The sequence below is a fragment of the Triplophysa dalaica genome, chromosome 9 (assembly GCF_015846415.1).
Source record: "Triplophysa dalaica isolate WHDGS20190420 chromosome 9, ASM1584641v1, whole genome shotgun sequence".
Taxonomy (NCBI): Eukaryota; Metazoa; Chordata; class Actinopteri; order Cypriniformes; family Nemacheilidae; genus Triplophysa; species Triplophysa dalaica.
Window position 1 is genome coordinate 18,277,750 of NC_079550.1, and position 23,565 is coordinate 18,301,314.

At 37.8% G+C, this 23,565-nt stretch overlaps 2 protein-coding genes across 2 annotated transcripts; both read left to right on the plus strand.

Annotated features, from left to right (window-relative positions):
- The first annotated feature begins 1,396 nt into the window (after positions 1-1,396).
- On the plus strand, positions 1,397-18,891 carry bag6 (BCL2 associated athanogene 6). The gene is made up of 25 exons (XM_056757122.1): positions 1,397-1,582; positions 2,077-2,172; positions 2,382-2,499; positions 3,446-3,687; positions 3,773-3,844; positions 6,317-6,439; positions 6,795-6,979; positions 10,372-10,501; positions 10,773-10,976; positions 11,232-11,448; positions 11,569-11,628; positions 12,663-12,982; positions 13,761-13,854; positions 14,051-14,355; positions 14,473-14,746; positions 14,827-14,996; positions 15,276-15,329; positions 15,460-15,562; positions 15,720-15,844; positions 16,392-16,526; positions 16,757-16,810; positions 16,900-17,064; positions 17,257-17,364; positions 17,730-17,876; positions 18,190-18,891. Exons 2-25 carry the CDS (start codon positions 2,089-2,091, stop codon positions 18,283-18,285), a joined length of 3,585 nt encoding a protein of 1,194 aa, XP_056613100.1. The 5' UTR covers positions 1,397-1,582; positions 2,077-2,088; the 3' UTR covers positions 18,286-18,891.
- Positions 18,892-21,487: 2,596 nt separating this feature from the next.
- On the plus strand, positions 21,488-23,528 carry LOC130429097 (LINE-1 retrotransposable element ORF2 protein). The gene is made up of 3 exons (XM_056757462.1): positions 21,488-21,525; positions 21,981-22,221; positions 22,306-23,528. The coding sequence occupies exons 2-3, from the start codon at positions 22,041-22,043 to the stop codon at positions 23,256-23,258; spliced, it is 1,134 nt and encodes a 377-aa protein (XP_056613440.1). The 5' UTR covers positions 21,488-21,525; positions 21,981-22,040; the 3' UTR covers positions 23,259-23,528.
- Positions 23,529-23,565: the final 37 nt, after the last annotated feature.

Consider the following 23,565-nt stretch of genomic DNA (forward strand, 5'->3'; position numbering starts at 1 on the left):
CAAACTCAAGTAGTTGCATATGCAGAGATGGCTTATAAAATACCCACATAGAGCAAGAGAGAGAACGGGGAAGAACAGAATTAGGGAAGGACAATTTCAAAGGATGCAAACAGAAACGGACTCAGACAGCTGTAGTCGAACAGTTTTCTATTTTAAGAACTGGATTTTCATACCTAAAACTATCTTAATTGTCTAAATGCACTGTTTACCATGCATTGATGTAGCTAGTTTGGGTTTGAGTCCTATACTTTACCTCCTCTGCACTGTTCCACACAGCCCCATTTCTCGTTCCCAGTTTGGCCCACCTTTCAACTTTTTCCATTGCCCCCTCATATAGTCAATAATTAATATGCTGCATCAGCATCACTGTTTATTTTTCTGTTGCAATATATTTGTTTTGCAATTTGTCATCATAAAACAAGAGCCAATTACCATTGGTGACAGTTAATGCAAGTTTGGATTTTAATAAATGAATGTTGGCTATAACCATATATTAATATTCCACTTTATTATATATGGGTGTTCAACTGCGAAAGCTCAACTCAGGTCATTGTGTTTGCAATGCAAAGGTGTTGCAAATGAGTTTGATCCCATCATACATACTGATAAAATACATGTACTGGAACTGTCTGTCAAATGCAGGTATATGTTTAAAAATTCACAGCAACGCCAATGACACTTGACTATGATTTTCCAACCTAAAAATAAATAAATAACATAAATGGAAAGTGTGGTCTTTTACTGTTCCACAGACCACTGATGAAAGGAAAAGCATGCAAAGCAAGCATGCATAAAGCACATATGTGACCCTGGATCACCAAACCAGTCTTAAGTTGCCACAGCACCTCTGATTAAACACTTCAAATGCAATTTTCTCAATATTTAGATTTTTTGCACTTTCAGATTCGTGAGTTTTAAACAGTTGTATCTAAACCAGATATTGTCACATTCTAACAACTCATACATCAATAGAAAGCTTATTTATTCATATTTCAGATTATATAAAAATGTCAATCTAAAAAAATTAACCCATAAGACTGGTTTTGTTATCCAGGGTCACATATGTACATATTCAAATGATTTGACATTTTAGCCAAACCTTTTAAAAGTTGCATTGAAACATATATTGCATTAGATAAAATAACAAACCAAATGCAATTATTGCATTGTACATTCATGACATGGTTCTGTTTATGCAAAGATGCATACATGCTGTCTAGTGTATGTTTGTGTAAACATGGGATAAAATAGGGTTAAAAATGTATATTTTATTTTATTTTAAAGTAAACTTTATTATTACTCCTAACACTGTTTTAATAAATAATTCTTAGCCAAAGTAATAATTTATTAACTTACCAAAGAAATCGATGAAAGCGCTCTGACGTCATGGCTTACTTCCTCTGTCGCGCGACACCGGCTAGCATGGTAGCGCGATGCGTTTAGCTTCGTTGCATTAATGATGTTTTAACGGAGCACTAGTCGGTGCAACAAGCAAACACAGCCTATAACAGCACGTTAAGTAAGGTTGTACAATTTAGGAATAAATTCAACGAAAATTTAACCAAGGATAGCCGCATCTAAGGTAGGAAAAACATCAACGAACTAGCATGCTAACAGTTCCCGAGCGCACGGTCGTTTGGACGAAATATTAGTAATAATCTCCATTTTGCAATCTTAAAACGTAACTATCTATCAGCGAGTTTTATATTTGTAAATATACTTTATATAGTTGTATATTTTTTTAATGCTGGGAACGCACTTGTTTAGGGTGGTTTGACAGCAATTGCCCAATCATGCTAGTGAGTTGTGTAGCAGGTGTTTTTCACCCTGTCTGACTAGTTTGTTTTAGTGTACTTCCACATTTACCATAAATGTATAGGTCTACATACAGTACGTGAGTTTATGTAAACTTCACAAACATCTGGAAACGATGGGTGTGCCAGCAGTTACGTGTATGTGTTGGCCTGTGTTACACAGCACAACAAATGGTGCTACTGTGATATGTACGTCATTATAGCATTTCTTGTATTTAAAAGTAACGTGTTCGTAATTGTATTTTTTGTTTATGTTTTCTAGTCTTATCCAAGCATGGAAGAGCAAGCAAGCAATAACATAGAGGTGACTGTAAAAACCCTGGACTCTCAGAGCAGGAGTTACACAGTGCAAGCGCAGGTGAGCTGGACTTTTGTTTCTATGGAAACTGTTGTTTAATTTTCGCTTTCACGTGTCATTTATGGTGACTTAATCAGTGTGGTGACTTAATCGTGCTTTCCACTTCTACACAAGGTGAAGACCAAGGAGTCATGTGACCGTATAGACAATAGTTTAAAGAAATATTTGCCACCTGACCTTTTGCTGAATTGTTTTGTTTCGCTACGTAGATGACCGTCAAAGAATTCAAAGAGCACATATCATCCTCAGTTGGAATTCCTGTTGACAAACAAAGACTCATTTACCAGGGCAGAGTGCTTCAAGATGAGAAAACCCTCACAGAGTACAGTGAGTTGATTTGCATTAAAACATCTGCTTGCAAATATTTACAGGTGACTGGTTGACAAAGGTTTCCGGTGTTGTCATCTTGTGACCCTTTGAGTATAATTCACATTTTGTTTTAGCTGAACTCATTACACCCATTAAAGGAAAAGTTAATCTCAAAATCAAAATTGTGTTCTTTTTTACTCGCCCGCATAACGTTCAACATGTTTTAAACCCTCCCGCCATCTTCGGAACACAAATATAGATATTATAGGTGTCATCCCAGAGATTTACAGGCCTACTCATAGACATCATGGTTATAGTCATGGTCAAAATTGGTCTATCCACTCATAGTAGCTCAATATAATAATTTTGAAGGCACGAGTATACTTTATGTGTGAAAAACAATACTAAATCACGGCTTTAATTGATATATTCTCCTCTGTCAGTCAGTCTATGGTGTGTGTTCACGAGAGCACTTCGACGCATGCCCATTCGATGGGTCAAAAAAGTGCAATTCTTCCTAAATATCGAAATCATCAGACATTTTTGGAAGGTCTGCTTATATACAGAGTCAATCTGCTTTTAAACACTGAGTTGCGCTATTGGGTTGTCAGTCAGAACCCTGGCGTCTACCCCCACCGAATCCGCCGAAGTGCTCATGTTAGCGCGCCCCACAAACTGACAAGACAGAAGAGAATATATCGATTAAAGTCATTATTTTGTTTTGTTTTCGGACATTAAGTATTCTTGTCGCTTCCAAGAAATTCAATTGAGGCACTATTTGTGGATGGACCAATTAAACAATGTCTTTAGTACTATTTTTTTGGGACCTTGGCAACAACTATAACCATTATGTCTAAAAGATAACACAATTTTGATTTTGAGATGAACTTCTCCTTAAATGTGTAATATCCCCTTTTTGGAGTTTGCAGTCTTGTGATTTTTCTGACCCTGTTCATCCATCCAGATGTAGATGGGAAAGTTATTCACCTGGTGGAGCGTGCCCCACCTCAGACCTCTCAGCAGGGTGCTGGCTCTGGCGGTGTACCAGGTTCCACTGGTGGGACACAGGGAGGAAATCAGAACCCCAACTCTACTGGATCTCAGGGGACCCCCCTGGGACCCACGCACGACCGCAATGCTAACAGCTACGTTATGCTGGGTACTTTTAATGTGCCAGTTAACATTATGGACCCTCAGCAAATACAGGTAGATCTTTTGTGTTATATATCTATATTTTTAAAAAAATGTAGATACTTTTTTATGCTTTTTTATATGGTTTCTCTTTCTTCAGATGTCCATTCAGCAGATGATGTCAGGCTTGGGAGAAAGTGGGAGGAACCCACGAGTCAGCACAAGTACAGGGGTGAGTTGCAACGTGATTCCCATTAAATTGAACATCTTGAGTTCGGGGCTTGTCGATCCAAAGAGAATTCAATTTCACTAGATCTCTCTTTGTCAAGAAATGATGGTCAGACTTTATTTTTAGATCCAATTCTCTGTATTAATAAACCATTAACTACGACTTTTGTCTAAGTAAACTCCTAATCTGTTGCTTATTAACAGTTAGTTTTGTAGTTGTTAGGTTTGGGTATTGGGTAGGATTAGGGAAGTAGAATATTGTCATGATGAATATGTACTTTATAAGTAGTAATGAACAGCCAATATGCTAATAATAGGCATGCTAGTAAGGAACTAGTTAATAGTGAGAATTGGACCCTATACTAAAGTATTACCGGAATGACTAACTAGTCAAAATGTCAACTCTGTTTTGAGCTAATACTTTAAATCAACCACCAGGCAAATACATAGACAAAAGGAAGAACAGCAGGCAGGATTTATTGAATAATCTCAGTTAGGGCTGCACGATTTGAAGAAAAAATCGAATTGTGATTTTTCTGACCAAAATTGCGATTTGCGATTTAAATGCGATTTGACTACTATTCAAATCGCAAGGTTTTGTTGTGTTGGTTTTAACAGCATGCATCAAAGAAAGACCAAGCAAAACCACAAACTATTGAAACGTTATCCCACTGTTTATTTAAAACCACTTACACTGTGGTCATTTTTTTAAATAAAGTTGTCATGCAAAAATGTCATGACAGGTTAAGAGAATAACAGCAGTATCTTAAATACCTAAATTAACAAGTATAAATAAAACCTTAAACTTTTAAGATCCAAACACACTGTAAACAATTACAGTTATGTATGGCGTCTGTTATTTTGGCCTACCTTTGTGAAAATTTGTCGTAGAGTGTGCTAATTTCAAATGGGTGAGCAATCGTGTGGCGAGGTCGACACGGACTTTCAAAATAATTCCAAACATAAGCGTTGCTTTTTCTTTTAGGTACCAAGTCGTCTGCTGCTGCAGGACTTTGCGCTTCAGCAGACATTACGTTACTTTGTTGCGAATTTGAACTGCTGCTCCCGGTCACGCTCATCTTTCCCAAACGATGTTCTTTGCTAATTCAAAGCATGTACAGTAGAGATGCGCGGATAAGCTAAAATGTCTCCCGCACTCGCTGCTTCGATAAATTATCCACCCGCCCGCACGCACGTATAGTTTTCTCTGATATAGATATCCGGACCCGATCGTTACTTTAATTACTCAGCAAATTTTCTAGCACTGTCTTTTGAGACTGCATTCATTCATTCATTTATTATTATTAGAAATTAGATATTATTTATTAGAATGATCTTACTCGTTGTATAAACACCATGCACTGTGGTGTGATCTAACTTATCTGTTTTTCCTGTTTGCCCCTGTAAAGCTGCTTTGAAACAATACACATTGTGAAAAGCGCTATATAAATAAACTTGAATTGAATTGAATTGAATTGTCTGTAAATGCTTAAATCTAATCTTTCGAGTGATGTACCATATAAGAGGTACCAGTCTTATGGCTTTCATATACATACAGTGTCTCACTGTCGTTGCATATTACATACCCAGCACTTGATTCGTTAAACCACTTCGGTGAAACGCTCCCACACGGTACTTATCTTTCCTACCTTTTGTTTTGTTTTTAATTCTCCCTTTTTAAATTTCTCTCGGATCCGTTTTGCCTCCATTTCTGCTTTAAGAAATAGACCGTCATCTACCGCCGCCACGCGCGCATTTGTTTTAAATTACTGCAAATTAGCGCCTGATTAAAAATGCATTTAAAACATGTTCGAAATTTTGTTAATATTGTATATGATATCATCCACCCGCGACCCACCCGCAATTAATCAGAATGTTTTTTTATTATCCGACCGGCGGATCATCCATCCACAGCGCCCACGGATATAACCGCCATCCGCGCATCACTAAAGTGTTAAAACACTACCTATTGGATAAACGTAAAATTGCTGTCAAATACTACGTAGGTGCATTATCTTATTTAAAGCCCTTTTAATCGAAATAATCGCAACTTTTGCGATTTGAACATCGCACTCCTTCAAATTGCGATTTCGGTTTAAAAACGATTAATCGTGCAGGCCTAATCTCAGTTGTGCTTCCATGCTCAGTCTATTTTATTCTGATTGTAACAGATTTAAGGTATTTATGAATAAAATTTGAAATAAAATGTCACCTCGTTGTCTCGTGACGTTATTAATATTATGAACCTTGATCAATGTTTTCTGATTAAAAATGACAAAAACAGGTTGAGGTTCTTTAGTCAGGAATATGATGCATTTGAATAAATAAACTTCTCTCATGATTAGTCGTCAAATGTGTTGTGACTAAACCTTTAATTTATTCCGATAAATGAATGTTTAGTTGTAATTTTCCAGGTTTTAGAAATGTTGCATGAGTTTGATGGTGTTCGAGTTCATTTCCTGTTCCTTTCTTCCAGACCAATGGCTCTGTGAATGTTCAGATAGATTTGGATCAGTCATTGCAGAGTGAACCCCGACTGCGTCTGCTGCTGGCTGAGAACTTGTTAAGGGACACCAATGCTTTGATCCAGATACTTGAGGTTTGTCCAGTGTTCTCCTCCAAACGGTGTACAAATGATGACTTTTTATAAATGTATGCAGAACGAACGTACACGCATGTAACGTGTTATATGAAATCACGTTGAGTTGAAAACCCTGCAAGAATACACACGTCTTTCTATAACTATACCTGTAATTTATTTTCCTTTAAATGTAAAGGGATATCTATCAAAAACTCATTGTTGACTTTTTTCATTGTCAGTTTTTTGGAGCCGTAGAGGGAATACATGTTTATGCAAAAGGCACATTGTTTGACTTCCTGTTCTCATTTTCTGTTCTTTTACAATTGTTGTCTCTGTTCTCATCTAAAGTATTTGCTCTTTCACTTGTTTGTAGGGTCAACCTGCGGATGGCTCCTCTTCACAAGACTCTGCACCTCCACCCACCTCCTCCACTTCTACTCCTTCTCCTTCTGCACAGCCCATGGATACGTCTCCTCCTACCAGCACCCCACCATTATCATCATCCTCCTCCACACAGACTGAGGGTGCTCCACCCCTCCAGCAGGCCTCAGGTAAGATGCAGATATAGTCATAATCACAATGGTATTATTTGAAAAATTAAAAAATGTTAAATAATAAAGTACGTATTTTTTTCAAAGGTAAAACTGTTTTTATTTTATACTCTATCGTAACATAATATGCAGTGATAGCTAAAATTACATTATTATTTTTTGGCTATTATTTTGTACATGCATAACACAGGCTTAACTGATGATGTCAGTTTTGTGTGAGACGGTCTGTTTGTACAACTAGTGGAATATGTGGTAGTGTAAGAAAACCAGTTTGGAAACAATCATGGTTCTTTCTAAATCAACCCTTTGACCAGGGAGCTGCCTCTTGAAAGAGCACATTTTTCTTGGCACAGAGTTTCTGTGCCATGAAAGTCATTCTTAGTAGAATGACTTAGAAATTGATACAGAGAATTTAGTTTCATAACACCTAGGCATGCCTATTCCTTTAGTCTGGTTTAATTTTTTACAGTAATGAAAGGTAAGGTAAAGGAAAGGTGAAGACGCTTTAAGGCCAAACACCTACAATGTGAGGTGAAACAGAAATGTTAAAACCGGGATACAGAGTTTCACTAGTAAAGGAGTGGGTGTGGCTTCATGTTAACGAGACGTTGTTGATATTTTCTGTAATGTTCGAAAAAAGTGGGGGTTTCTCCCGTTTAATCACTCCCCCTTAATGGTTAGGAAACCAACATCTTTGTGATGATACTGTGACATTCGGTATCAAATGTTAAGTCTCTACAAATTTTTACAAAATAAAGATTTTTCTCATGCAGCTACATTGGGAATTGATGCGAAGTGACGGAAACATAAAAATAAATCAGTTTTTTGGTGTACACATTTTTTATTTGATATTCTAAATCAGTTTTTTGAGTAGTTAATACTGTATTTTATCAATGACATGTGGTAGCTTGTTACAAATCGCCATATAAATACTTCAGAAGTGGGTTTTCCCCAGAGGAAAACCCCAATTTGTTTTGCTAAATTGATTTTTTCATTATCATTTTTAATGTATTGTCTGCCTAACTTTATGTCTGTATTCTCCAATAAAACAATGAATATGTTCATTTAAAACATTGATCAGTAATGTGATCAGGTCAGTTTTATCAAAAACATTTGCAGTTTATGTGGACGATAACGCTGTACACATACTGTAGATAGATGATGAGTCAGATTTTCTCCATTTCATGTGCAAGTAATCTTCACAGGCACCGTAGGCGTTTGACTATATGATATGTCTTTGTTTAGCAACTGAAATCATGATTCCTGAATCATACTCATACTAAAAGTCAAAGAAAACCACCTTTCTAACCACTAGTGATTGGTCTTTAAGTGCCAAACGAAATGTTTTAAGTGTAAACATCCCTGTGGGTTTGATTTAGTTTTGTTTGTTTTTAGGTTATTACATCCACTATGCTCTACTATACTTTTACTGTGTGTGGTGTCAAATCGAAACCAAACATTGCACTCATGCACACTCACAAGTTCCTAAAAATAGATGTGTCTTTGTAAATTGTTTTCTTTAAGCAGACTTTCTCTATGAACGTGTTTCTGTGGCACAACGTTTAAATTTATGGGTCATTCCTTGTATTCTCAACCAGAGGTACCCGGCTCGAAATTTTATTACTCTATCTTTTAAAAAGCAAGACCAACCTCAGTAGTGATGTGTGCCAAAATTTGAAATGCCACTGATGAATATTTAGTAAGTAATCAATTAATTTGTAGCGGAAGGTAAAAACTATCATTTTCACTCTAAATTTGAAGACATTATAGGGGGTAAAAAATTACATGAGAAATATTTTGTTAAATGGACACATTTTCTGTCATCAAACAGAAAGAAAGAAAGAGTTATTGTAAAGAGGAATGTCTGAAGAACAAATAATGTTGAAACTGGAAATGTATATTTTTACTTCTATCAAAACAGCATTGAACTTTTTGGCTTTATTTATAAGATTCTATATTTCTTTGAGTTATAGGGAAATTTGGATAAAAGGATGTTGTGAGTTATAGACGCCTTTACTGTTAGTAAACATTGTGACACGTATTTGTGGGTGGTACTTAGGTGGAATCAGAATGATCCCCTGACCGCATTAGTAATGCTAGGGAGCATGTTTTGGTAGATTGCTTTTTGAGTAGAAAAAAAAAACTGATTAAATTTGAACATGTAAGGTCACTCACTGTCTAGGACCGCGATTGTTTTTGAAAAAGTTTATTTTAACGCAAGGAACCTGGCCGACCTGTACACGCTCACTCAATGAATTCAGGGACGAACTGACAGGATTACCTCCAGTTAAGTGGCCTGACATTTACAACTACCAGACAGAGAAACCAATCGTGTAGTAAAGATAAACTGAGGGTGTACACGTTACATCTAAAGATGCCTGTGTGTACTAACAGTGGCAAACGTTAGTTAATGCATTTACTTGAACACAAACCTGACACATAACATGATCCGTCTTACTTCCCTTTATACAAATGCACTTGTGAAAACTAAAGAAGAGATGACAGAGTTTCCTTTATGTTTAGTTTCTGGGAGAGTTAACTGCTAGTTGTATAACTAACAAAGTTAGCCTGCATACCCTATGCGTTCAAAAGTAAACACTACATGAAAAATTACCTTGTCCCCCAGTTTCTGATGAGGTGGGTATACGTGAGATATTTTTAGACACACACCCAAATCATAATCCACACCAACAAAAGACAGTAGCTGTTTTATCTTAAGTGTTATGAAATGAAACGCAAGCATTTTTGATTATCGTTCCTGTTGAGTCCGCTCGTTTTATTGCGTTTACGTACAGCTGTCAGCTCTTTTTAGTTGGTAGCAGGTACAGTGTGTGTTCAAATATCAAATTGGAGACTTCTGTCATTTGTGGCACTAAACAACACAACAAGATGATATTTTAAACTCCTTACGTAGCAGAATCTCTGCTGGTTTGTTTAGGCCTCCTCCAGTTTTGCCTCCAGCTAATGCTGTGACGTTAGCGTGATGTAATGCCTGAAGGTATGCTGTTAGTTATGGCCCGAGAACCGATGATGTGAGGAGTTGCTTCATTTGGGAATCTTCAGAATGAATCACATTATTGAGAGCCTAAACATGCTCAAAATCTTATGCAAGTTTGCATACATGTCAGAGGTGCTACTGTAAAAATATACATCGGATATGGGTTTCAGAATGAAGTGTGGCAAAATGGCTCTATTGCGCCACCTACAAAATTTCAGTAAAGCAGCCCTCGTGCTACGTTTCATAATAATGTATGAAATTTGGTGAGCTCATGTAACATTCCAACAGCTAGAAAAAGTCTCTCACAACAGTATCCTTAACCCAACAGAAAGTCTGCTATGTTAAAATGTATCTACAATTTTGACCCCTGATGTAGTATTCCCTGTATTTAACTGATGTAGTCACCCGAGCCCAGCTGAGATGCTGGAGATGTTGACAGAGCTACGGAGGGTGGAGGAGAGACTTCAGCCGTTTATTCAGAGAGCTCACATTATTCTAGAGGCGGCTACAACTGCAGACTACAATAACAATGTAAGCATCTCGCCTCATTCTGTGAATGAAATAAAGCTGGATATGCCAGTGGGATGTTAAACTTTCATGTTTTCAGTGAAAGAATACACGTTTATAGTGAAAATGTTGTATTAAATCAGATACTCAAAATGGCATTTTCTTTAGCGATTTCATACCTCTTAATGCAAGTTTTTGTCTTTTATCAGGTTATTAATAAATGTAATACTTTTTTCAGGCGTTATATCATTTAATAATTGAGTTTAATTATTACAATTTCATGTTCTACATACAGACCGAGGAGAGGGATGAGGACCAGCGCATTCTTAACCTGGTTGGGGAAGCTCTTCGTCTCTTGGGAAATGCCCTCGTTGCCCTGAGCGACCTGCGCTGCAATCTCTTGAGCACCCCTCCCCGACACCTGCATGTTATTCGGCCCATGTCCCACTACACGTCCTCTGTCTTGAACCCAGCAGGCATGCATCACATCCCCATGCAGGTGAGGATGTGGTCTAAGGGACTCATCCAGCGCAAAATACTGAAAGTGAAAGCTTGATGTTTTTCCCTTTAGGTGTTATCTAGTTTATAGATGAGCATTGAGGTGTTTTTGGTACAAATAGTTTTTCCAGTTTCTGGGGCTATAGAATTGATAAAGATGATTTTTTTAAGTAATTGATTTGCATTTTTAGATGGTAGCATCACAATTCATTTATGCATTAATCAGCATTTAAATTTGATTTTGACTTTCGTACAGTTAAATCTTGGTACCACTGTGACCATGTCAGCCAATGGCAGACCAGCTGATGGTCAACCTCAATCCACTGGCCAGTCAGATCAGCAGGGTCAGGGACAGACACCTGGCAGTCAGCCTGGTTCAGCCAATCAGCCGGGTGGACAGCCAGGACCCAGAGTAATCCGGATCAGTCATCAAACCATGGAGCCTGTGGTGATGATGCAAATGAACATTGATGGTGGGTTTAATTGAAAATTGAATTGAATGGAGTGATAAGTTTGTCTATAGTTAATAGCTTAGTTATATTAATCGTGTTTAATAATATTGAATAATTAATAATTGAATTAATATGTTTCAGACTCTGGAAACACTGCTCAGGCTAATGGACAGCAGAATGATGCCGGCACTGGACAACCTGGTTAGTTTTCAGATCGCTGTACCTTTGCCTTTAGGGGAACATTTAATTGATTTAAAGGGTTATATGACATGGCAAAAACGAATAATATCATTTGTTTTAGATGTAATGTTATGTGTAAACACGATTTAAGGTAAAACGCTGTATTTCCCACATATGATTTGCATGTTTGTATCTCCTCTTCGGCCCCCCTCTCTGAAACGCGTGGATTCTTTACAATGTTAATCGCTCTGAAAAGCGAGGTGTGCTATGATTGGCCAGTTAACCAGTGCGCAGTTATTTGTGGAATACTGCAAGGGTGTGATGGAAATGTAACACCTCTTACCATATTCAGAACATCAAGTTCCAAAGCAATTGTACTGACAGGTACGCCCACGTTACTTTTAGGTGGTCTTAGTCAAATCGTACCTCGAACTGACGTAGATTTGTGGGGGTGAGGTTACACAAGGAGTTTCAGGCAGGTCTGGGTGAGCATTCGCTTTTAGATAGAATGCATCTTCCTTTCCGAAATTTAAATTTTAGCAATTTTGTGTGTCTAAAACATGCATGGACAACTTATAACAGGTCAATGACACAGAAAAACACGTATTCGCGCATATGACCCCTTTATTATATACATCATTTTTTTGTAGTTTTGAGAAGATGAATTGACATACCACAGACCTACAACAAAGTCAGACTTTATAGTGAATGTTACATTTATTTATATATAATGAGTATGTCATTCACCTGTCCGGGCTGTTGACCCATCATTGGTGGAACAGCTGCTCTGAGGTTGATAGTGGCCCCCCTTGTGGTAAAAGTAGGGGTGGCCATCCTATGAGTAAAAGAGGGTCTGGTGAAAACCACTCTGGCTTGATTTCCAAAAAAAAAAAAAAAAACTCAGAAGTGACAAATATTTTATATAATTCAGCCGTGTCACATCATTAACTTAGTTTGTTGCCCACCAGAGAAAATTGTATCCACGTATTTAGTGTTTATTTTGAACTCTGTGGCTTGTCTATTATTGTCTAAGTTTTTTTTTTTACATGTTGCAGGTGCCCCCCCTACTGTCCAGATTCCTGGTTTACCTCCAGAATTCATGCAGGCCATTGTGCACCAAGTCAGTCAGCAAGCCATGGCCATGGCAAACGCTGCCTCCACTGGCCAGCAGGGACAACAGACCGCCACACCTGCAGCAAACGCTGGGTCCAGCTCAACTCCACCACCCATGCCCACGTACCCCCCTCAGGCCAGAGTGGTTTTCACCAGACCCTCTTTTACTCATAGGATGGCCACCCCTACTTTTACCACAAGGGGGGCCACTATCAACCTCAGAGCAGCTGTTCCACCAATGATGGGTCAACAGCCCGGACAGGTGAATGACATACTCATTATATTTCTAGAGTATAACTAGGGTTGTGACGGTTGCAGTTTTTTACCACCGCGGTGGTAAAGGACAAACCAAGCACTGTGGTGCTGTGGTTGGCAAATATTTATTATTTATATAAATAGTATGTATATCATATTTATATTATTATATTTGCGTGTAGCAACCACATGACGAGTTTGAAGAGAAATATAGACCTTATTTAAATACTTGATATTGTTACATAGTTAAATACTTGAAATTGAAATATGATATTTAAAATAAGTGAGGATCCGTCCATGTTTAATGCGCAATCCATCAGTTAAAACGTCACACTATACATCAGACACTAAGCAAGCGGGTCATAGCTGGAATTGATTTCTTATCTTTTCATTTCACAACAAGATCCATTGCAGGACCTGCAGAATAATCTGTGTTAATGTATAAACTTTTAAATAAAACCACACACAACTGAAAGGATACAAATAGCAATCCTTATCGCAACTGTTATTTTTATTACACTTTTTGTATATTTGTCACAGTGATGTGCATTACCGCTGGTGGCGTTTCACCACGTCATTGCACTTCACCACCGCGGTGGTGCAGTTGTCCCGACCACCGTCAGAGCCCTAAGTATAACATTGTACATTTCCAAAGAAGCAGATGAGGGAACATGATTAGCTCTTTGAATAAATTATGAAGCATTAGAGAATTTCTCAGTGAGTCATACATAAAAAAAAAAAACAATTACAAACTTGACCGTAACAATTTTCACATGACGTTACAGATGCCACAGGGTGGACACATCCCTCCGGCTGCTCTTAATCAGATGATTGGTGGACTGGTTGGCCAGCTTCTCACTGGAGCCACAGGACAGATGGGTACATTTCTGTTATAATATTGACACTGTTCATCTGCATTACAAGAATAACATACAATGTACCAGTGAATTTGTTGTCATGTGACTAGGGGACTTTCACTGGTGTCTATAAGGTTATTCCAATGAACAAAGACCTTTGGCATGGAAAAGTTTTGCAAGTTCATAGCACGTCATCTCATTTTCTTTTATATCCACAGCAAGCCAAACCACCACATCATCTTCACACACTTTCACCTCCTCCACGGTCTCATCCTCCTCCTCGTCTACAAGCACTCCCACCAGCACTAGTGCATCTGGACCCACGCAGTCTAGCAACACTGGCACTCCCCAACAGGGATCTGCACCCAGTCCTCCTCAGGAAGCACCTTCAGTGGGAAACCTGGAGCAGTTGTTGGGGTCCCTTCTGGGTGGAGCAGTTGCTTCGGGCGGACAGGGACCTTCTATAACAGTCACAATGCCCGGGGTTCCTACCTTTATTCAGGGGGTCACAGACTTCATTCAGGTACGTCTAAAATAAAACACATTTTATTGAATGATTCACGCAAACTTAAAAACATTCCATGTCATGCTTTTTCCACCGGTTTTCACGATCCATGCTTTTATGCATCTTTGTCATCAGGCTTCTCAACCGATTTTCTCCCAGCCTCCAGCATCGGGACAGCCTCCCGCCTCGGCCCCCTTTGCTCCTCCAAATGCTCCCTCTGCTCCTGGAGCCGTCGCGACTGCAGAGGGGCTGAACCCGGAGCTCTTCACTGGTATAGTGCAGGGTGTCCTGTCCACCATGATGGGATCTCTTGGTACCCCTCAAAACGAAACCGAGAGCATCGCTCAGTTTATCCAGAGGCTCTCCCAGACTAGTAACATCTTTACCCCTGGATCTGGAGACGCTATGGGTGAGCTTTAGTATTTTGAGCTTTTGTTGAGATTTCTGCTTCGTATCAAAAGCTAAACCTGAGTTTGTGTGATTCTTTAGGTTTCTTTGGTGATCTTCTGGCTTTGGTGTGTCAGAACTTCTCCATGGTGGATATGGTGTTGTTACTTCACGGGCAGCCCCAGCCATTGGGCCGCATCCAACCGCAGCTTGCCCAATTCTTCACCGAGAATTTCCTGCAAGGCCGTGAACCTACAGAAGCGAATATTACAGTAAGTCAAATTGCAGTGATGTCATGATGTACTTTAAGCCCACACATGATCGCTTTGGAGGATTTCGTTATCTCTTTTTTTAGTTTCGTCAGATCTGTGTAAAAGGCTCTGAAACTCCCTGGTCACATCCTCTCGTAATATGCTGTTATTAGTTTGTCATTTTTAGGTTGGTTACTTAAATTGACCTTTACATCTTGCTGTTCACTTCCACGCTTAGGTTTTTTTTTGCTTTTTCTGGTTTGAGTTTTTCCTCTCGCTTCTTTTCTCCCTTTTTTACAGGCAGCTGCTGTTGACCTTATCACCGAACTCGAGGAATACATTACAGAAAGTTTTGTAAGAGCTCATCTTTCTGTTTGTGACAAGTCGTGTTTACAACACTGTTTATCAATCTTAATTTTTTAATCCTAGATTATTTGAAGTTTTGAATGGTCGGTGTGTAAATGTTGTACTTCCTGTGTTCCAGTCAACAGTAGCCGTACGTGATGGGGTTGATATCGTCCAGACAAATCGGTTATTTCTCAGACAGCAGCTCACAGGCATCGCCACCCACATACTTAACTGCACAGGTATTTTTTTATATCAGACACATCGCGATGTGAGATTAGAGTTTCCATAGAAATTTCAACATTTACATTCACCAGATACGTAAATATCATCCTGCATTTGATCTGTTATGTCTCTGAAATCTTTTAAATCTAACATTGCTTGTTATCATTTCTTTAGATCAGACGTTTGGCCCTCGGCTCTTACAGCTATGTAACCGTGCTCTTTTTGAGTGTCTGGCCCTCAATCTCTATTGTCTGAATGGAGAACAAAATGCTCTTACTGCCGTCATCAACCACCGCATCGTAAGCACCCAAAACAACTTACACCCCCTTATTGCTGTTTTCCTAAGCCTACGACTTTGTCTCTGTAAATAATCGCGGAGGAGATATTTCCATGTTGGTGGGGATATACATTTACGGTACATCACAGACTTGTCTAAACAGGATATTGATATTCGCCACCCCCTTAGTTCAATGTTAAAAACATTTTTTTGTAAAATATATTAAATATATGAATCAATAATATTAATTGTTTATTTTATAAACAATATTTTAAAAATATTTTATAATTTATTTGTTGTATTATTTGTAAAATTTACTGTATTATTTTTTTTATAAAAAAGTTTGATTGTGTATATTCGGTAAAAACTGAAAATAAAAAAACATTATTTTGTGCGTTTTTAATTGAATCACATTTAGCTGAGCCTGCAATTCACAGCCTTAAATATTTGTCCAAGCCTTTGGCGCGATAACGAGCCGTACCTGAATCCATGTATTAGCATTGTAGTTTTTGCTGGTTTTCTTTGCATATTCAATGCTTTCCTAACATTATTCTGCAATTCTCTCCCAGAGGACAATGTCAGCCGAGGTCAATCCTAGTCTGGTGAACTGGTTAACTAGTATGATGACCATGAGGCTCCAAGTGATACTGGAGCACATTCCCATCACAGAGGAACAGATCACCCATTACATCATGCACACACAGGTTCTGTTTCTCAGCTATTCACCACAAAATACTAAGGGTAGCACACCTGTCATCATTATTTAATGCTGGTTAGTTGTAAAAACAAGATTTAAATGAGAAAAATCATTTATAATTTGAACTATGCTGGTTAAAGATATTGTTATTGATATAATAAAAAATAAATTCATGGGTCTATGAATCAAGACTTGCACATGCATATGTTAAAACAATATTTACATCTTTCCTTAAAGGGTGAAGAAATGGCAGATAGGCCCCCACAGGAGCCAGAGCCTCAAAATGTGGAGGTAAATAAACCAAGGGTTGAAGGTCTGATCTTGTGTATGATCTCATTCATAGCTGTACAATTGATCATTTATGTCTATGTGTGGTGCAGATGGGGGACAGCCTTTCTCCAACACCTGCTACTACGGCAGAGGAAGCTTTGGCCACCTCCCAAGAAGCAGGAGCAGTGGGAGGTCCAGCTAGGGAGGGAGGAGGAGCCATTGGAGGGGAGGAACCAGTGAGAGATGCAGAAGCCTGGGCAGCAGCGTTACCTCCTGTAAGTTTTGTATTCTTTAACCAGGTTAAATGTATAGCAATGATTTCTGACTCATCTGTGTTATATTCCAGCCTGCACCGTATTTATACAAAGTTTTTTCCTTGTTGGTGTGGGCTTGCGTGTATAATTTGATTAGTTACTTGATTGTTTTGAGCATGGGCTTGATGTGCTGTGCGACTGTGTTATTTGCAGGAGTGGGTTCCCATTATCAGACAAGATCAGATCAGTCAGAGGAAGATGAAGGCCCAGCCTCCTCTCTCAGACGCATATCTGCACGGGATGCCGGCAAAACGCAGAAAGGTGAACTTTTTGTTAAGTTGTATGTAAATGTTATTGCATAATATTAAAAAATGTTTGCCGTGGTTAAAATAGATATTTATTGGTCAACCACAAGTAAACTTAACAGTAGTGAGATACTTTTTTACACAATATTAACAAAAAAAATTACAATTACTTTAATAAGGCTGTCAGAAGATTTTAGTATTATGATCTATGTCTAGCTTTTTGTTTACTAATGTTTTGTATACTGGGCTTAATCGAACCATCTGTGTTTTAATGGTGTATTCATTCACAAACCTGTTTGCCAGAAGGCCTACAAAGCAGCATTTTTTCTAGTGAGTAACATTGATAAGCATCATTTTTCTTATTGTGTCGCACTGTCACAGATGGTAAAAAGCGATGGGCCCAGGCTGTCTCTCTCTGACGCAGTAAGTCACGCTGCCAGGTCAGCCGGTGTAACGCCCATCACATCTTCCAACATCCTGCAAGATGAGTTAGAGACACCTGAGCTTCAAGAAGCATACGGTGAACAGGTATACTCTAGACATCTACTCAACCTGAAATCTTCATATCACGATTGTATTCCATTTACAACAGAATATATCATACGGAATTGAAATAATTAAATATATATAAACTTTTAACTTTAGTATTAGTTAGTGTTAATTACCCATGAAATACATAGTTTATTTATCATTAAATATGGTAAGTCTTGAAAATGTTTGGATGCTCTAGAAATGGATTAGTGTCATTATTTGGTTAAAAACTTTATAGACAAAATAAGATTCAGTGGTGAACCTGTAAACCAGCAGTCTGACTGAATGACATTCTCTTTCTTTTGATCAGCTAAAAAAAGACATCAAGAAGCGAGTCAAGGAAGACCCCGAGTACAATTCTAGACGGTTTCCTAACACACATCAGTTCTTTTCTCCGGACTCATAACTTCCTACCAGTTTACATCACCTAAGCTCTGTTCTTATTGTAGGTCGTGTTTTATTTGTCGGATTTCCACACGAGTCGTCAGATGGCTTCACGTTTCTATAGAAACCTTTTTATCGAACTATAAATCTTTGGATAGATCAGCATATTGTTCTGGGCAGATAATGCACGGCTGGCAGTGATGAACAGCCGGTAAAACGTGTCGTCTGACCGCCGTTGAAGCATATGGTCATGAAGAGCCCATCTTAGCACAAGTTGCCTGCATGCTGTTCCTAAAACTCTGTTTTATGATTCAGTCCAGTGAGAAACAGGATTGTAACTGAATCCAGTGAAGTGATCAGATGGGAACGAAAAGGACAGAGATGATAATATAGATGCATTACTGCAATAAATAATTATGTTGCTGTTTGAAGTTCATTCATATATGTTTTTCTTTGACTTTCCTCTCTCCTATGCCTCTGCTATACCTTTATCACATTGCTTAAAAGAAGAAAAAAAACAGTTTAATATGGACTAAAAGATGTGTGATGTGGTTCTAAAAAGATTGGTGTAGTGTGGAACAATGAATGTAAAATACCTGATATTAAACAACTTCAGTTGTTTACGGTAGTTGTGTGCAAAATCTTTCTTTGGTTTGTATGTTGGTTTGTGGGTTTGAGTTACATAATAGAGGTATGTGAAAAGACTGGATTAACATTTATTCCAGGTGCTCCGCACTTCTTTCAATTGTTCTGGAGTTTAATGTATGTTTTCGGGCATTCCTACCCATCTCTGTAATGAATTGTTGCTAGAAATAACATGTATGGGTATGTGTGCTTAAAGACAACATGGAACAAGGTTAAATGAGAAAAAGACATGAACAACAATGAGGGAGAGTTTTATTTTATCACCCAAATTAAGAACGGTACATTTTAAATTCTGGATTATGGCCTGCCGTGATGCAGAAAACGAAAATGATAGTGTTAAATGGCAGGTGGTAGTTCAGCTCCATACTGAGTTTAAGCATATTAAATATTTCATTGTCTATGGTGAACATAAGATAAAATCTACAAGTTTAGATCAGTAGTACAGCTTTTGATTGCACTTATTCATATTAACTATAGAAAGAGAAATGAATCTGTGACAAAGGAAGATACTTTGGACGATACTTATTATTATCGTTATCTGATATAGACATATTTTCTTCTCCATTTTTCTACCACCTGTGCTTCCTTTTTCACAAGACCTACTGTGTACACATATTTAACAACTTTTTGTGATTCAACAAGCTCTTATTCTATTTATACAAAAATTTCTCTTTCAAGGGTTTCTGTAGCAGGTTATGGTCTCCGTTCCATAGAGAATATGTATAGAATGTGCTGTAAACAACTTCAGACTAAAGTGGATAAATGTAAATGAGTCATACCGTGCAAAAATGTGAAAATTAACTAAAATGACCTTTGTTTGAATTCAACCCTGGACTTGCAGGTTACAGATTTATTCAGATTTCATTGTTGATTATAATATGCAAAACCTGTAGCTCAACAATAACTTCTCATTGATTTGCGTGCATTTTATTATGTAATATGAACATATAGAACTTCTTTGTGTGGGGGGAACAAAGTCATCCTGAGAAGTGCTAACACCGCTTACATCTCGCAAAATGCTCCATATATTTGCGCAGATTTAAAACAGGTGTTAACCTGGAAGGAGGAAGCAGTCTTGTCCAATCATGTGAGTCCTTGTGTGATGACTGATAATGTGTTTGTTTGTATCTGCTGTGACGTGAAGAGAAGTAAAATCAGTTTAGATAGCTGGCATATCCCTCAGCCTTTTAAAGCATCCCTAACATTTCAAGTGTTGCATGTTTATTTTTAATATTGTAGTGTATATATTATTTTTTTCATTTTTAAAATACTATATTTTATTTTTAATGTCTTTCTGACGTCTGAGATCTCATCAATTGGGTCTCTTAAAGACAGATGCTGGGTTCAACAAAACTAAGAATCTAGTACACATGCATCGAAATTGAAACTTTGGAAGTGTGTGTGCTGTATTGTTTGAAAAAAATGGTTGGTTTTAAAGTTAACGGTTATACCAAGGAAGATGCAATGCACAATAATCACATGTCAGATTTGGGGATATGATTTTGCATTTAAATGATATATGAAAGTTGTTAACTGTATTTACATACCAAGGTTGAAGCTGTTGCTCTGGCTATTTGCAAACGCATAAAATATGATAATTACCAATCATAAAAACATTTATTGGATATCATCTCTGAGTTGGAAGTATACTCCAAATGGTAAAAGTTACATATATATTTACCTAAAGGAGTAAGAAACCTATAGCCAAACTGCTTTTAGTTATGTGAGTGTATCTGACGTTTCATGCTAGAATGAAGAATGAAAGAGGAGGAACCCAAATATTTGCACATGCTCCTACCCTCCAACCAGGTATTTACTGTGAGAGGAGGAGCCAAAAGCTTTCTATCAGGATACTTGTCCAATCATGTGAATTCAAATGTCACAGCTGATGGTGATGTAATGTTTATTTGCACATATGGGGAAAGGAAGTAAATGGTTTTTTTTTGTATTGCAGATTATTTGTAAAACATCCATGATCTCTTGCTATTGCACCCAACTTGCGTAAGTGTAATGTTTGTATACTTTAATATCTGAAATGTATTGTCTTGCCAATCTTGCCAAGTTAATTAGCTTAATTCAAAAATGGCTTCATTAAAACATATGTAATTGTAAAACATAATATGTAAATGGTAAAAACATTTAAAATAATTCTAAAAACTAAAAAATTGTGGATGTCCAGATCCAGTTCTTCAGGTTTATGGCATTGTTCTTGAATTCACTACGCTGTATGTATTGTGTTTGAAATATCTATTACATTTATGGGCCTGACTATGCAAACCTATTCACTTCACAGCTGAAGGAATAGATGATATCAGGATGCCTGAAAGCGACAAGAAAATATTAACTATTCTTTCATGGAACGTGAATGGGTTCAACCGCAAAAAGTCTGAGGTCCTTCACCAGTTGAGTCTTTTCCAGGCAGATGTGGTATTTCTCCAAGAAACTCATGTGGGTCCAGATAGAATCTATTCAACGGGATGCATCAAGATTGAGTCTTTAGAGGAAGATTACGCCATGACGGCATTCACTGTCTTCAAAGCAAGCGCACGCGGAGTGGCCATTCTGTTTAAGAAGAACCTGGAATTTGGAGGTTTTAAAGTTGACAGCGATAGCAAAGGTAGATACATAATAATCTCGTGTCAAATTTGGGGGCGTGATTTTGTATTTATCAATGTATATAACTCAAACGATGAAAAACTTAAGTTTACTGAATTCCCATATTTGTCCTCCCAAATCCCACCATCGGCTTATCTCGTGATCGGTGGTGATTTTAACACAGTAATGGATTCGGATCTTGACAGAACTTCGCATTCACGAAACCGGAGTCATAAAAAGACGTTCAATGCTCTCCAACAATTTCTAGATACTTTTAACTTGGTAGATGTTTGGAGGTGTGTTTACCCAGAGGTTAAAAACTTCACATTTTGTGACGTGAAAGGCCAATCTAGACTTGACTACTTCTTTGTACAAAGTCACATGTTAGCAAGAGTTACTGCATGTGATATTCATGAAAGACCGCACTATTTAGATAAAGAAGATTACATTTCCGATCACGCGCCATTATCCATTCAGATTCAGACAAATGGACCAAAATGGCAGCCGAATGTTTTACTCCTTAAAGACAAAGCGTGTATGGAAAGGCTGTCATGCATTATAAAGACAATTTCAAGAATTGAAACGAGGAAAGGAAGTCTATGGCCAGGAGTGAAGATCCGACTTCTATGTGAGGCATTAGCTTTTCAAAGTGAAAGCTCAAGAGAGAGGATGCAAATCTGGGAACGTCCTCACAGGGTGGAACACATGAAGCGGGAAGGTAATGGAAGTCTTTAATGTTTTTCTATGGTCTGCTTTCATTTGCATGTATGAAAATAATTGATAAGTCATCATTACCTTTTAGGGTTTAGAGACTCCGAACCATACACTGAGACTCTCCATACAGCAAATCCTGTCTCCACACACCAGAGTCTTAAGAACTTTCTGGATCATTTGCACCAGACAGAAAGATTTGAAGACTTAAAATCGGCACTCAACTCCGTTCTAACTGAGCCCATTTCCAGAAAAGAGATTTTGGTTGCCATACTCTCCCTTCCTGAGCGTGAATGCTTAACTACAGGTGGACTAACAGTGCAGTTCTATAAGCACTATGCGAGTAAAATCACTGACCTTTTACAAGCATTTTTCAATCAAATTCTTGATTTCAAACCAACTGTTGAATCACTGGGCCAGAGCAATTGCGATCATACCTACAGCCATCATGTTCAGTATCACTGTAGTCCTGTTATAGTGATTGATACTGATTATAAGATTTTGGCTTCAGTTCTAGCAGAAAGGTTGAAAAGTGTCATTGAACATGTTTTAAGTCCAGGTGTAGGTAAACCACAAACGTCTATTCAGGACAGCATTATTGTTCTTCAAAGTGAAACTGCTGAAAAAATTGTGATTGTTTCCTTAGGAGTAGATGCAGGTGCATTGAAATTCCCCTTTTTGTTTTACAGTCTGAAGTTTGTAAACCTGCCTGACAGGTTCACATCAGTGTTGAAGCTTTTGTTGCAAGAGGGAGATGCAAATATGCACAGCGAATCATATTCACTGCAATCTCCATTGAAAGGTCTAAAAGTGGGATGTCCACTGACTCCTTTACTAATAAGCATTTGTCTTCTCCCTCTGATTCACTCTGTTAATAGTGAGATAGGGCTTTTGGGACCTAATGTTCCAAAGTCTGTAATTGACAAAGACAACGCCATTATTTTCCTTCCCAATACCAGTGAAGCTTTGGAATGTTTGGAAAAGACGCTGCTAGATTTTACAGAGACGTCTGGGTTAATAATAGATAGGAGATACTCAGTTTAGGCACTTAAACCTCAGTTGTTTAAGATAATATACAGTAAATTATGGATTTGGGGACTCGAGATGTTTTGAGATATTATTTATCATATAAGTATTATTCATCATGTTAGTAATCATTGTGATAGTTTAGCTATAGGAGGACTTTATCAATCAAACGGCCGTGTGGTAAAGGCAAAGTATGAGGTTTTTCTAAAACGTTTTGATTTTACTGGACCTCAAAATTTATGATTTGTTTTGTTGAAAAAATGTCCTTTTAACATTATTTTTAATATAATGTTTTAATATAACTTTGATTTACTTTTTATGCATG

Excerpts from the sequence above, each read along its gene's own strand:
- LOC130429097 (XM_056757462.1), top strand. The coding sequence starts at position 22,041 with ATGGAAAGGCTGTCATGCATTATAAAGACAATTTCAAGAATTGAAACG. Across the intron at positions 22,222-22,305 it reads GGAACACATGAAGCGGGAAG|GGTTTAGAGACTCCGAACCA; the intron begins GTAATGGAAGTC and ends ATTACCTTTTAG.
- bag6 (XM_056757122.1), top strand. The coding sequence starts at position 2,089 with ATGGAAGAGCAAGCAAGCAATAACATAGAGGTGACTGTAAAAACCCTG. Across the intron at positions 3,845-6,316 it reads GAGTCAGCACAAGTACAGGG|ACCAATGGCTCTGTGAATGT; the intron begins GTGAGTTGCAAC and ends CCTTTCTTCCAG. Across the intron at positions 6,440-6,794 it reads CTTTGATCCAGATACTTGAG|GGTCAACCTGCGGATGGCTC; the intron begins GTTTGTCCAGTG and ends ACTTGTTTGTAG.